General features: G+C 42.0%; 1 protein-coding gene and 1 pseudogene across 1 annotated transcript; both read right to left on the reverse strand.

Moving 5' to 3' along the window:
• Positions 1-1,430: 1,430 nt before the first annotated feature.
• Positions 1,431-6,932, reverse strand: LOC120619054 (spermatogenesis-associated protein 31A6-like; the record flags this gene model as incomplete). Its single annotated transcript, XM_039883190.1, has 6 exons — positions 6,794-6,932; positions 5,939-5,993; positions 3,819-5,016; positions 3,550-3,602; positions 2,348-2,448; positions 1,431-1,957 (listed from the first exon to the last, which is right to left on the reverse strand). Coding segments are annotated over exons 1-6 (2,073 nt in total), but the record flags the coding sequence as incomplete, so codon positions are not given.
• Positions 6,933-12,507: 5,575 nt separating this feature from the next.
• On the reverse strand, positions 12,508-13,153 carry LOC120619055 (GTP-binding nuclear protein Ran-like; annotated as a pseudogene).
• Between the last annotated feature and the right edge of the window lie 1,972 nt (positions 13,154-15,125).

A 15,125-nucleotide genomic window follows, 5' to 3' on the forward strand; every position in this document is an offset into this window, starting at 1 on the left:
GTCTTGGACCTTAGACGTGGACTAAGATAGACACCTTAGAGTGGAGCCACCATGAGCCACTGAATCGGTATCTTCTCACCGCCACCCTCTGCCTATAGATGGTGGTGGAATACCAGGGCCTCTTTGATCACTGCAAAATTTTTGGACATGCCGTGTCCCTTTGCCTCTTTCCCCCTAACCTCACCCTGGGTCCCACCATCACATTGTGACTGCTCACAGTGTCACATTCTGCTCGATCCTCTGAAATAGGTCTGTGGGCACTCATGACCCTGCTGTTCTCTTCTCTACAGCAGGTGTGGGGCCCTCAGTGCCCTCCGTGCTCCCCAGTGGCATACCCTCAGAGCTAGAGTCACTGTCCTTGTCCTCGCTGCTTCTCCAGAGCATGAGAAGGACAGAGGGAGGGTGACACTGAGCTAAGAGGGGTTTGCTGGCTCATCTCAAACATCAGGGAGAGAAGAACAAGATTTCTCCCACCTCTGGACTCAGGGCCAGCACTTCCCCCAAACTCCGCTCCCTACTCTGGGTCACTTCCTGGAGACTGAGGGGAATTCCAGCCTTTGCAAACCCATCTCCTACAGCTCACAAGTTCAAGGTATAGAGAAAGCAATGGAGGCCTGGCTGAGCTAGTTCTTGGGGTAGGATCTTATAGTTTTGCTCATCTTGCCATGTTCTGAATGCTTTTGTTTTTTCTCATAATTAGGGTATTATGGAAACCAAGTGCAATGAGGGAATCGGGTGAAGGTACATATGCCATGCTGAGGTCAACTTCTCTCCAGGGCCCCATCTCTTTTGTAAGCAAAAGGGAGAACTTGGTAAGAGCGGACCCTGATTCTTTCCCTTCTCCCCCCTTCAGGACACAGACAGAGGCCACCAGGTCTCATGAGAAAAAGCATATATTTTGGGAAAGAAATAATTTTGGTAGGAAGAAACCATTACCACATGGAAGATGTACTAACATGAGAAAAATAAGTTTCTCTTTGCATGGTATACATTTTTTCTTGCATAAAATTCCTACCAGCAAAGGCATGAGAAGCACACTCTGGTTGGCCAAGAAAGACATATCTTGGAAGGGGACAGTGCACTGGACAGTAGTAGAGATGGCCTGAGGGTCTTGTCAACCTCAGCTCATGCTGGTAGAGTCTATCTTGGGACCCCAGCTTCCTGGGTGGAATGAGCCACTTGCTGTCCCTGTCTCTGCTCCGTCTGCTCTTATTAGGATGGTTATGTCCATTAGGGGTGAACTGGTAATCATCGGCCATATTTTTCATCACTCTTCTCTGCTCTTTGTAAGAGAGAGCCCTCTGGTAGCAGAGATGCGGACCTACTGGAGCCTGGAGTTCTCCTTTGCAGCAATTCACCTCTGAGGGACAGAGTCCATGGTGAAGTGCCATTTTCTCCTCTAAGATCTGTCCAACAGCTGTCACCAGTACCTGAGCCTCGGCAGCTCTGCTGCCCATAATTGATCTGCTTTTGACTGGTTCGCAGCTCTGGTCAGTAGCTGATGCAGGCTGGCCTTTATGCGGGTCATCTTTCAGTCCTTTGTCTTTCCTGGGGAACATCCACTGCAGAAAGTACTTTATCCTATTTTTGAGGAAGCTTTCTGGTGGAGGCTGTTCCTTCTGCATGAGCTGGCAGGACTTGCTGTTCCTTCTGCATGAGCTGGCAGGACTTGCTTCTGATTTCTTACTCAGGGCAGCACTTATCCCACTGTCTTGCGAGGTCCTCATTTCTGCCAGCTTTTCTTTGTGCTCTCCTGGCTTGGGCCGTCCATTGTTTTCCTTCTCATAAGTGGGGATAAACGTCGTGCTCTGGCTCTTAGATTGGTCTTGCAACCTCAGGGACTCCTGTTGGCTGCTCCCTCCACTCGATATGAAGTCATTTAGCACCTTAGAAGCTGACATGTCCCCACTGGAAATACTCTTGGAACTGAACAGAGATCCCCGAGAAGCCAAGACATCTGCAACAAGGAACACATCAGAGTGACAGCCTTGAAGAAGTGTGTCCGTGGCACAGTCCTGAAGAAGCACACCAGTTTCACAGTCTTGAAGGAGCACAGTTGTGGTATGGCCTTGAGGGTGGTTCTCTGACTGTACCAACCGCTGAAACTCAAGCTGACTAAGCTGTGCATCGAGGCATGGTTTTGCTGGATCTTGGGCAACCAAGTTTGTAGGTGATGAGCGTTTTTTACTGGACTCTGGAGACTCTGATCTCCTCAGGGTGACACAGGGCTCCAAGGTAACACTTAAAGCAGGGGCCTCTTTGGCCCTCACTGCCTTCCTGGCTTCTTTGGCTCTTAAAGATTGGACCTCTAAGTTGAGTTCCAACTTAGAGTCTTGTGAGGTCTGACCTCCACTCTCCTTCCTTGGCTCAGTCTTGGCCACCACTGAACTTGGATTTGGCTCCAGGCTCTCTTTCTCCACTTCCATGGCAATCTCACTATGCCAGGTTCTGCCCACAAAGGGGCATGTGAGGGACTGAGAAGATACCCTGCCCATCTGTCCAATTAGAGGGCTTTCTGAGGACCCATGGTCATCACTAGGTGGTCTCTCTACCACATCCTTCTGGATTTCCTCACACGCAGTTGAGGGGGCAAGGAGAGGACTCACCAGTGTGGGCATTGACTCTACTGTTATCACCTTGTCTCTCAGAAGGGGCTGAAGACCAGGAACCGAATCATCTGATATCACCCTGTCTCCTGGAAAGAGCTGAGGACTGAGAACTGACTCTTCTGTTAGGAACTCTTCTCCAGAATGGAAATGAGGAGGTTTCCCCCCAAACTTGGTGAACTTAGCTTTAGAGTGTGCCCCAGATGCAGAGGTGGCTGAGGGGTTAAAGAAAGACCATCGAAGAGGCGAGGGTTGAGCCTTTTTCAACTTAAAGAATTTTACAGGCTTGAGAACCTTGAGGGGAAGGCCCCATCTGTGCCTCACCCAAAACCTTTTAATATGTGCTTCTAGCAACTGTCGAGCTTGTGGACGGCGGCTGAAAACCTCATGGGAGGTGTTCATGTGGGATTCCCAACTTTTAGAAGATGCTGGATTTCTGGCTTCCGTGTGCACATTTGACTCTCTAGGAAGGTCTAGGGCATGATTAGCAGCAATCCTTGAATGATGAACATCCATGGGGATCCGACCCTCACTGATCTGCCCTGACGTTCTGACGGAATGGACTCTCAAGACGTTTTCTGGATACTTCTTTTCTGGGCCCATTGTCGAGGTCTTCACCAAATCTCTTTTTGAATCTTCATAGCTCTCTTCCGGAACCTTCACTGGGCAGCTCGTTGAGCCCCTGTGTACGTCTTTTATGATCTTCCTCGCGTTATGCCCCACATCCTTGCCCAGGTCCATCCTTGGTGGGATCATTGCTGGATGCCTATATCCTATTTTTTCTGCATCCTGGCTGCTGTTTCCTGTAAATGCAGAGGTCTGAAATGTCCCCCGCATGCCCTGTGCCTGATGTGCCTGTGGGAATTCTCCGTCAAGCTGTGGAAGTTCCAGAGATAATTGCATCCAGTGGGGCAGGCCAGCCACGTGTCTATGCTGCACGAACCTTTTCTGAAGGTGTTGTTCCAATTGCTCCAGAATCTCAGGGTTGATCACATCCTCAAAAGCAAGGGAGACTGGCCTGGGAGTATGGGAGGCCCCATTTTCCTGGGGAAAGTTGGGATTGACTTTGCTAGAAACCACTTGAGGTTTTTTCACCAGAAAGGGGAAAGATCTTTCCCCTTCTTGTTGCTTCTTCCAAAAGTGAGGTTCCAGGTCTTGATATGAAATTGAGATAAAAGATCGTGCCTTATCCTGGGTTGTAGGGCAAGATACCCCAGAGGTCCTTGTTTGGGGTGGAGAAAAAGGTGGTAGATGGGTCTGGGTCTGGATCTGAGCCAGAGGTGGAGGCTGGAATGGTGGCATGGCTGGAGTCAAGAGTTTGGGTTGGGTCACAGGGTGGGGCAAGGGCTGTTCCAGGGTAAGATGTGAAGTTACTTTGTGCCGAATTTGCAATGGTAAGGCATGAGGGAATTCATTGAATATGACAGAAGGAAACTCTGGTGGGGTTTCTCTGACAGTAGCCACCAGAGACTCACTATGCAGAAAGGGGAGACCCCAGAAGAGCTGGCTGCATTTCTGCTGTAAATTGGCCTCAAATATTTCAGGATGTAGGTGCTTCTCAGGACCAAGCAGCTTCTCTGGTTTGCCTTTCATTCCCCAGAGGGCGTCCTGCTCATCACCCAGTGACTTGATCATATTTCTCAAAGAATCCAAGTGGTAGTCTGACCCTTCTTTTTTTTCTTTTTCATTCCAAATCTTCAGTTCTACTCTCCCAGAGATCGGCTTCCGGACATCAGGGTTGAAAAATGAGAGAGTACTAGTCTCTATCTGTTTGTCTGTGGGGTGCCCCCTGGATGAGTCCTCTGGTAGGTGATGGGACACTTGCTCTTGCTGAGACTTAAAGTGTGTTGAAGTAGAGAGGCTGTGGGCTTTGGAATCCATCTGCCACCGAGACAGAGTCGAAATGGAACAGCTTGAGTGGTCAAGGCCTGACATGGCTGGAATAGGCGAAGCTGACCAAGGCATGTGTGGAGACCAGCTCACTGAGTCACACTTGGGAAGAATCAGAGTGGAATCTTGGGGTGGGGGTGCAGAGGAGGCTGTCAGAAGTGGAGGGTGGGCCTCTGAATCAGGGAGACATGAAGTGGAAGTAGACAGTGTAAGTGGCTGGGGTAAAAGGCCATCCAGGGGAAGGAAAGGCTCTGGTGGCTGAGAGGCACTCACAGATGAGCACGAATGAAAAGAAAACGAGGAGGTCCTTGGGCTTGGTGACAGGCTAGAGGACAAAGGTAGTGGGTGTTCAGTCAGAGGAGCTGGGGAAGCCAACGGGATCATGACGGGAGCAACAACTTCCACAGGCTCCCCACAGGGCTGCTGGGCTCCCGCAGGATTTGCTTTGCACACCTCACCAGAGAGGTCTTGACATGAGCGCTGACGAAAGCCACACTCGTTCGGGAGCCTCTCGAGGTGGCTGCAGGAGACGGAAGCACAAGAGCATAAGGGGCCAGAAGGGCAGGGCGGGTAGGGCAGGCTGGATATTCTGGGGAGGGGTGGGCACCAGGGGCCCGGGGTCCTCTCTGGTCCCCATGCTGACTTCAGAATGCTCCTGCTGTCCCTCATCGCGGGGTTGTAGCCACACCACATTCCCATGCCCCCCTCCCTCTTTAGGACAGTCCAAGGTGGCTGGCATCCTTGAGAGAGGTGGACCCAGGAGGACAGGGGAAGATTTTTTACCTTCGCAAAAGGGAAACCAGGCCCTGAGCCTCTTCTAGTTCTTGCAGGCAATCTCTGCAAGCTAGAAATCAGGAGACTGGGTCATGCGATGAAAGCAGAGCCTGGGGGTCTTACAGGAGACTAAGGCAATCACTTTAGGGGAGACACTTGGAAGGGAGAACTCTGGAGCCCAAGCACCTGAGTCCAAGGACACACGATTCCTGACAGTGGTGGCAAGGCTCAAGAAGGGTAGAGTGTTATCATTCACAAAGTGCTTCCACATTCATTACCCACCAAGGACCTCGCAACTAGCCCATGGGGAAGGAAAGTCAGGGAGCACATCACAGAGGGATCTGAGTGAAAGTAAACAACTTGTTCACACTTGGACCTGGACGTCTCCCACCTTCCAGTCAGACACTGTTGGTCTAAGACACCTGCCCAAACGCTCCTGCTAGATAGATGAAACCCATTTCCAGGCCCTTGAGGCTTCGAGGCTTTGTTCTGAGCATGGAATCTGGGAAGTATCTGGGTTCTGATCTCTTTTCCAGGAGCCTCCCTGAGGGTTCTGTTTCCTGAGTTTCGGATGTCGCTAGTGTCCTCAGAGACCTGGAGCTGGGCCCTCAGGGACAGAAGAGGTGGAGATGAACCTTTCGGAGCGGGGCTGAGGGGGAGAAGCTCACCTTTCAATGTTCTCCTTTTCTTCCTGCTCCTGCGCCACTTCGGCTCCACTGGACACTGAGACACAATAAAAAACGAGCGGTTGGACCTCCTTCTCACTGTCCTCTCTCTAGATGAGCCACAGATGCTCAGTGTTCATGAGTAATATGACTTTCTACTTAACTAATGGGACTCCGCATTTTTCCCCTTTTATTTTTAAAGTGGATAAAAATATTTCTGTTTTTTGTTTTTTAATTTGAAAACGTAAAGAAAGTTTTTCTATGTGAGACCCATCAGTGATTTCTTCCATCGCTCTTCCTCTGCTCAAGAAACATAGACATTCTCAGACCTACAGGCCTCTCTGGGTTCCGTCAGGTAGGACTCTGCTTTCCGAGGCCAGAGCCCCACTGCAGCCTCTTCTCAGAGGCGCTCAGGGGCTCCACACTGTCCTCAGATCAGCCCCGACAGAGGAGAGGCTCAACACAGACTCCTGCCATGGAAAGGCAGCTGGAGAACCAGTCATGCTCAGGGGCCTGTCCACCTGCAGAGATCTCACTCTTACTTAGTATCCGGTCCTCGGCCACTGGTCACTGCATTTGGGACTGTGCCTGGAGCCCTCCACCACACTTGGACTCCCTGTCTGAGATCTTTGGAGAGAAAGTCCTCATGCCCAATCTAAAGTCTGCCTACCCTGCTTTGTTCCTAGGATGATGATATTTTATAATTTCCAAGTATTCTCATCTCAGGAGTCTTTCCAGGTGATTCAGAAAGGGAGAAATAAGAATAAGAATAAAGATCATTTCTCTTGGTTCTGGGCCAAGGATTCCTTACCTCCTTGATATTTCTATGTTTCCTACATGGTGGTGAAGATGGCTTACTCTCGAAGAAAGGAAGTAGCAGGAGGAAGAGCCCCAGTCCACACAGGAGGCCGAAGATGGTATCAGTCACCCACGGAGTTAAACTGGAGCTCAGCCAGGTAGCAATAACGCTATTCAGAGAAGAGAGAAATTGCTCCATCATCTGAATCGCACTGCTGCCCTCAGGCAACTGGGCACTTGGGAGCGGCTTGTGGACTAAAACCGCTGGCCCACATCACAGAGCTGCATCTGGTCACAAAGGGCTCTTGAGGGGTCAATAACAGGAGGAGGCTGTCGCAGCCTGCACCCCCCCCAAACACCCACCCCACAGATTCCTCTGCCTTTCTCTGAACCTTCCAGAACTACTCTCTCACACTATTAGAGATATGCAATTTTCTGTTCATTCGGTCTGATGCTCAGGTAATAATACGTGGTTCTTTTGAGATCTCTACTTGAGCTCCATCAATTTCATAGCTTTGAGAAATGTGGAGTTGTTCCTGGAGTTTTGGTTAATTCCCAAGAATTTTTACTCTCAGGCTGCCCTCTATCTGCAGTACCACCTTTCTCACATATAGTTTTGCCTTGCCTCAGCCCAGATATACGCCTTATTTAGCTTTGTGAATTCCAAAATCATTAAAACTGTTTTATTTTAATTAATCTTCACTATCTTCAGCCAGGATCACTCAAAAATCAAATGAATAATTACCCCAAATTTACAAAACTAAATTAGTATAAAACAAATTGAAATTGTCAAAAAGGCAAGTACATTTTTTATGTTTCCAGCATTTTTGCTTCTGAAATCAATAAAGGTTAAACTGCACAAAAGCTTTTACTATGTTCTTTATACAGACACACACCCTCCACACATACACACAATCCTTAAACAAATCAATCTAGCACTTCCAAATCTAAGAATCAAGCATTTCCTTTAGGTCAAAAGACTTTCTTCAGCAATTCTTGTATGTAGAATTCTATGTCTTTGTTTATCTGGACAATATTTTGTCTTTATTTTTGAAGGGTTGATTTGCTAGACGTGAAATCTTTGCTTGACAAGTTTTTCTTTCACTTTGAGTGTGTCATCCCACAGCATTTCCTCCATTGTTTCTGAGTGAAGTCAGTGATTAATAATATTATAGTCAGCTTATCTATGAAGAGCAGATTTTCTCTTACTACTTTCAAGATTTTTCATTTGTTTTGTCACAGTTTGGCTATGATGTGTCTAAGAGTGGATCTCTTTGTTTTTATCTTACTAGAGGTAAACACCGAAATTTATACTGATTTTTCTCATCAAATTTGATAAGTTTTCAGCAATTACTGCTGAAATTTTTTTTCTTCTATTTCTGAGACTCTCCATATATGCTGGTGAGTTTAATGATGCTACACAGATCTTTTTTCTACAAACACTTTTCTCTTTGTTTTTCAGCTTGCATAACTTCCATTAGCCTATCTTCATAATGACTCTTTCTTCTGGCATCTCAAATGTAATATTGAACCTCTCTAATTTTTCATCTCAGTCACTGTAGTTTTCAATTCCAGAATCTCTTTGGTTCCTTTTTAAAAAAATAATTTGTAGCTCTTTTTTGTTTTTGTTTTTTTTTTTCATATTTGTTAACTTATTTATTGTCTTTTTATTTCTGCTTTCAATATGTTCTAACAATTTTTTTGTAGCTCTAATTTTTTAAATACTTTTATGTTTTAACCTTTACCCTGGAATTATAAGCTATTTTCCAATCAATATTACAACATTGGAGTATTCTGAATTTAATAATATAATTACCTATACCAGCGAATTTCCTACATTGACATGATTTCCTGTTATCGATTGATATCTTTTCATTTCAACTGAAAGAATTCCCTTTAATGTTTCTTGTAAGAATAGTTTAGTGGTGATGAAGACATTCAGTTTTTGCTTGCCTGGGAAATTATTGCCTTTTCGAGTTTGAAGGACAATTTTGCTCAACACAGAACTGTTGATTGGCAGTATTTTACTTTCAGCACTTTTAAAATTTCATGCCATTTACTTCTTGCCTTTAAAGTTTCTGCTGAGAAGTCTGCAGATAGTTTTATGGGGGTTCTCTGTGTGTTATAAGTTTCTTTGTTCTTGTTTCTTTTAAGATTTATTCTCTGCTTGTTTCCAACTTTGACTATTTAATAGTCATGTGTCTTGGTGTGAATCGCTTTGGATTTATCTCCTTTGGACCTGTCTGGACTTCCTATCTCTGGAAGTTTGTTTCTTTCCCTATGTTAGAGAAGTTTTCAGCCATTATTTCTTTGAGCACATTTTGTGTTCCTTCCTCTAACCTCTTTCTATTCTCCCTCTGGGACACTTTTAAGACATCTATTGGTCCACTTGATGGTGTCCCAGAGATTCTTAAGTATATTCACTCCTTTTAATCCTTTTTCCTTTTTTTTTTTTCCTGATTGAATGAATTCCTGTCTTTGAATTTACTGATACTTTCCTCCACTTGATTTAATCGGCTATCGAACACTTGTATCGAATTTTTAGTATAATTATTGTGTTCTTTAGGTCTGCGATTTCTGTTTGGTGCTTTTAAAAATTTTCTATCTCTTCATTGAAATTCTCACTTTGTTCATGCATTATTCTCCTGACCTTGGTGAACATCTTTGTAAGCATTATTTTAAACTCTATCAGGTAAATCACTTATATCAATTTTATTAAAGACTGTTTCTGGAGTCTTATCTGATTCTTTTGTTTGGAACATAATCTTTTGTTTCTTCGTTTTCCTTGAATCCGCATTGCTTTTTTCACATTACATAAAACAGCCACCTTTCCCAGTCTTGACAAAGTGGCCTCATTTAGGAGTTAAACTTCATCGATCAACCTGGCCTGAGCTCTTGATTGTATCTCAAACCTTTGTGATTATACAAGTAACCTTCTTTGTTCTTGGTGCCTCTCAGGTGTGCAAAGACCCATCAGTGTCACAAAGGGGAGCATTTCAGTCAGCACCCAGATGCAGATTGGTTGAAGCCTGGACACTCAGCAACGGGGAATTTGAGTGAGTAGTTAGGCCCCTTCCAGGGATAAACTGGAGATGAACGTTTCTGTGTTTCCTCTGTGCTTTTGTAGCCACGAGAGAGGGTTGCTCTTGCACCTATTAAGAATTGCTAAATTTCTTGCTACATTTCTGTGGGATTCATGAAATCGAACCCATTGGCTGTTGGAGAGGTGATTCAGGGTTTCATCCCTAGGTCATCAGCCACAAAATTTAGGAGAGCAGACATGCATTAAAGCTCCTTATGGAAGCATACTAGCAAGGTGGAATGAGCTAGAGTGAGTTAGACTGGGCTAGAGCAGAGGAAGTGTCCACAGTCTTCTCTGGTTTCTGGAGAAAGTCTCATTCAGCCTCTAGATACATGGTCAATTACAAGCTTGACCCTCCGGCAACAGCTTTTAAAATATGCAAATAGATGCCTTCATAGAATGGCTAAGAAATAGGTGTTTCTGTTTGCTCCCTCTGCTCTGAGCCCTGGGAGGATAGCTGGTTAAGAATAGTTTGTGTGTTTGGGACAGTTCTGTGGGATTGGTGAGTACAAGCCTTGATAACTATCAAAACCAGGTGATTTAAGAGTCCATTTTTCAAGCATCAGAACCTAAAATCAGGACATTAGACATGTGACCACTATTTCCAAAATGATACTGGTGATTTGGAGTGGGTTAGAGGGATAAGGTGGAGAAGGCCACCTTTAGTTCATTAATTCCCCTTAAAATAGCTGCTTTGAAATCTTCATTTTTCTCAATACAATGCTAAGGGTACTTAGGATAATTGCTATTGTCTGTTTTCACCCAACTATGAGTCACCATTTTTACTTCTTTTCATCTTTTGTAAATTTTTATTGAACACAGACATTTTATATAATATAGCTTCTCTGGATTCTTATTTTTCCCTCCCAAGAGTTGTTATTGCTATTATTTTTTATTTGGGCGATATTGTTTAATAAATTATATAAACTTTAAGTGTATAATGCAATAATACATCATTTGTATATCGAATTGTGTGCTCACCACCCAAAGTCCAGTCTTTTTCTGTCACCAAATATTTGACCTTTAGCCTCTTCACACCCATTCCTTTTCCTTTTTGGTAACCACAATACTGTTGTCTGTGCCTATAAGTTTTGTTAATTTGAATTATTTTCCTTAGCATGATACTCTCAAGATCTATCCATGTTGTTGCAGATAGGGATATTTCATCCTCTCATGGCTGAGTGGTATTCCTTTGTATATATGTACCACACCTTCTTTATCCAATCAGCTATTGAAGGCCACAGGCTGTCTTCATGTCTGACTATCATGAATAATGCAGCAATGAACATGAAGGTGCATATATCTTTACTAGTAAATGTTTTCATATTCTAGGGGTAGATTCCCAGAAGAAGTTTTGGTAGCTCTATCACACAGTAGCTCTATTCTTAATTTTTTGAGGTACCTCCATACTGTTTTCTATAGTGGCTTTACCAGTTTACATTCCTCCAGCAGTATATGAAGGTTACTTTTTCTCCACACCCACTCCAACAATTGTTGTTTCTTGTCTAATTGATAATAGCCATTCTAATAGCTGTGAAGTGGTATGTCATTGCGGTTTTCATTTGCATTTCCCTAGTAGCTAGTGAATTTGATCATATTTTAATTTGTCTATTGGCCATTTGTACATTTTCTTGGGAAAAGTGTCTGCTCTGGTGTCTGCCCATGTTTTAATAGGATTTGTTTTTGTCGTAGAGTCGTGAGCATTCTTTATATATTTTGGATGTTAGATCCATATCAGAAGTACTGTTTGCAAATATCTTCTCCCACTTGTTTGATTGCCTTTTTCTTTTGTGATGGTTTCTTTAACTGTTCAGAAGCTTTCAGTTTGATGTAATCCCAGTCATTTATTATTGCCTTTATTCCTCTTGTGTTTGGGGTCAAGTTCATAAAATCCTCTCTGAGGTCAAGGTCCATAAGTTATATACCTATGTTTTCTTCTGTGTATTTTATTTTATCAGGTCTTTATTTCAGTATTTAGTCCTTTTAGCTATTTTTTATTTATGGTATCAGTTAGCATTCTAGTTCCCTTCTTTTACATGTGGCTTTCTAATTTTTCAATACCATTTATTGAAGAGGCTTTCTTTTTTCCATTGTATGTACCTGACTCTTTTGAAAATCATTTACCCAGCTACATGTGTGGTTATTTCTGGGCTCTCAATTCTGTTCCCTAGTCTGTGCATCTGTTTTTCTCACAATACCAAACTTTTTTGATTATTGTAGCTTTGGAGTATAATTTGAAGTGAGAGAGTGTGATGCCTCTAGCTTTGCTATTTTTTCTTCAAGATTGCTTTGAATATTCAGGGTCTTTTGTAGTTCCATACCAATGTGATGAGTATTCTTTTTAATTGAAATACAACTTTATTCTGATTCTAAATAGAAAGGAATGTGAATGAGAGTAACAAACAAGATTTCACCACTGAGTATTGTGATATTAATGTAGCAATCTTGTATTTGAAACTCAATAAGGAAACAACTGCTTTCCAAAACAGCTAAATATGCAGATCCAAATAATGAAGGTATTTTTTAACTGCCACATTCACTCTGAATCTCAGTCATCTCTTTCAGCATCCCCACGATTAAGCACATGTTCTGCTTAGCTATAGAATAAAGTTGCAAATACTCTGCACCACTGACATCACAGGACAGTTGCCTATAAAACTAGACTGCTGACACTAGCTCCTGCTTCAACTTCTTAGATGCTGTCATCCTCTTCCGGGAGAGCAGTTTTCTGAGCAACCTCTAGACCGTGCTCAAGTGTGCTGCCAAAGCTGAGTTCATGACAGCCTCTGGTGGAGAAAGAGCAGGCATGGCAACAAACTCCAAGTTAGGTTCTTCTATTAGTTTTCTAGCAAGCCAGAGGAAGGGCTTTTCAAAGTTGTAGTTATTTTTGGCAGAAATGTCATAGTAGCAAAGATTCTTCTTTCAATCAAAGACAAGTGATTCTGCATTAATTTTCTTGTCCTTAGTATCCACTTTGTTGTCACGCAACACGATGAGGCTGTTTTCACATACTTGTACCAAATCTCTATGCCAGTTAGGCATATTCTTGTAAGTAACTCTTGATGTTACATCAACTATTTTAATGACACACTGGACTTTGATGTAATAGCTATCTCTCAGTCCACCAAACCTCCTGCCCAGCCATGTCTCATGCATTGAAATTAATAGGTCCTCTGTTGGTGTAGAACACCAGGGTGGACTACAACACCCCAGGTAGCTACATACTTCTTAAATTCACCAGTCAGCAGACATTTCATAAATATAGGTTTTCTAGTCCCACTATCAGTAAACAATACAAGTTTGAACTGAACTTGGGGTTCTCCTTGGGCAGTCTTCATGTTGTTACTTCCAGAAGCATCTCTGGGTCCATCTGATTGAGAGCTCCAAATGTGATGAATCTTTGTTCTATTTTTTTGAAAAATGCCTTTGAGATTTTAAAAGGGGATTGCATTAAATCTCTATATTTCTTTAGGTAAATGGTCATTTTAACTATGTTAATTTTTCCAATTCATGAATATGAAATATCTTCTCATTTCTTTGTGTCTTCTTCAATCTCCTCAACAATGTTTTGTAGTTTAAGTATACAGATCCTTCACTTCCTGTGCTGTTTATTCTTAGGTATTTTATTCATTTGTTGCAATTGCAAATGGAATGGTTTTCTTCATTTCTTATTCTGATATTTTGTTTTTAGTATATAGGAACATGACAGATTTGGGTACATTGATTTTTTATCCTGCAACTTCTCTGCATTTTATTGTTTCTAATATTCTTTTGGTGTAGTCTTTAGGGTTTGCTATATAGGGAATCATTTCAGCTGAAAAAAGTGACAATTTGACTTCTTCATTCCCAATTTGGATTTTTTTTTAATTTCTTTTTTTTGCCTGATTGGTTTGGCTGGTACTTCCAGTATGAGTAACAGCGACAAGAGTGGGCATCCTTATATTCTTTCTGATCTTAGAGAAAATGCTTTCAGTTTTTCACCATTGAATATGATATTAGCTGAGGGTTTGCCATATATGGCTTTTATTCTTTTAAAGTACTTTCCTTTATTGAGTGTTTTAATCATAAATGGATGTTGTATCTTACCAAGTGCTTTTCTTCTTTTGTTAATATGAACATACGACTTTTATTATTTATTTTTTTAATGTAGTCTATCACATTGATTGAGTTGCATTTGTTGAACCATTCTTGTGCTACTGAAATGAACCCCACTTGATCATGATGTATTACCTTTCTAATATATAATTTTATTCAATTTACTGGTATTTTCTTTTGAAATTTTGTATCTATATTCATTAGAGATATTGGTCTGTAATTTTCTTCTTTATGTTGCCTTGCTAAGTTTTGATATTAGGGTAATATTGGCCTCAAAAAATGGGTTAGTAAGTATTTCTTTTTCTTCAATTTTTGGAAAAATTTGCGAAAAAGAGATATTAAATATTCTTTGAAAGTTTGGCATAATTCACTAGTGAAGCCATCTGGTCTGGACTTTTATTTTTTAGGAGTTTTTGATGACTTGTAATCACCTTATCTTTGATTCGCCTATTTATATTTTCCAATTTTTCATTATTCAGACTAGAAAGGTTGTATATATCTAAGAATGTGTCCATTTTTCCTAAGTTATCAAATTTGGTGGCATATAGCCTTTCATAGTATTCTTGTATAGTCCTTTGTATTTCTGTAGTGTCCATTGTAACTTCTTTTTCATTTGTGATTATGTTTATTTGAGTCTTTTCTTTTTTTCCTTAGTGAGTCTAGCCAGAAGTTTGTAGCTTTTATTCATCTATTCAAAAAACCAACTTGTTGTTAATTATTTTTTTCTATTGTCTTTTTTGTTCTCTTTTGCACTTAATTCTGCTCTAATTTTTATTATTTCTTTTGTTCGGCTGACTTTGGGTTTTGTTTATCTTAAAGGTGATGTGATAATTTAGATTTTTCTTGTTTTTTTTGTCTTTATTGAAATATATTAGACAATATGTTGCTTTTATTTACACTATACAATTCATTAAGTTTTTTCTTCCAATTATAGTTGGCATACGATACTAATCCAATTTCAGTTGTATACAACAGTCATCAGAGATCCAGAAACTCTCAAAGTGATCACCCCACTAAATCTAGTACACCTCTTCCCCCTTACATAGTATATCATTATTAACCATCTTCCCCATACTATACTCTACAACTCCATGTCTATTCTGCAACTAAACATTTGTACCTCTTAATCACTTTGCCATTTTTTTTGTCGCCCCCAACCCTCTCCCATCTAGTATCCCCCTCTAAATATTTTGTGTATTGTCTACAGGCATGCCA

Source organism: Pteropus medius, unplaced genomic scaffold (genome assembly GCF_902729225.1).
Source record: "Pteropus medius unplaced genomic scaffold, Ma_sr-lr_union100, whole genome shotgun sequence".
In the NCBI taxonomy this organism is placed as follows: domain Eukaryota; kingdom Metazoa; phylum Chordata; class Mammalia; order Chiroptera; family Pteropodidae; genus Pteropus; species Pteropus medius.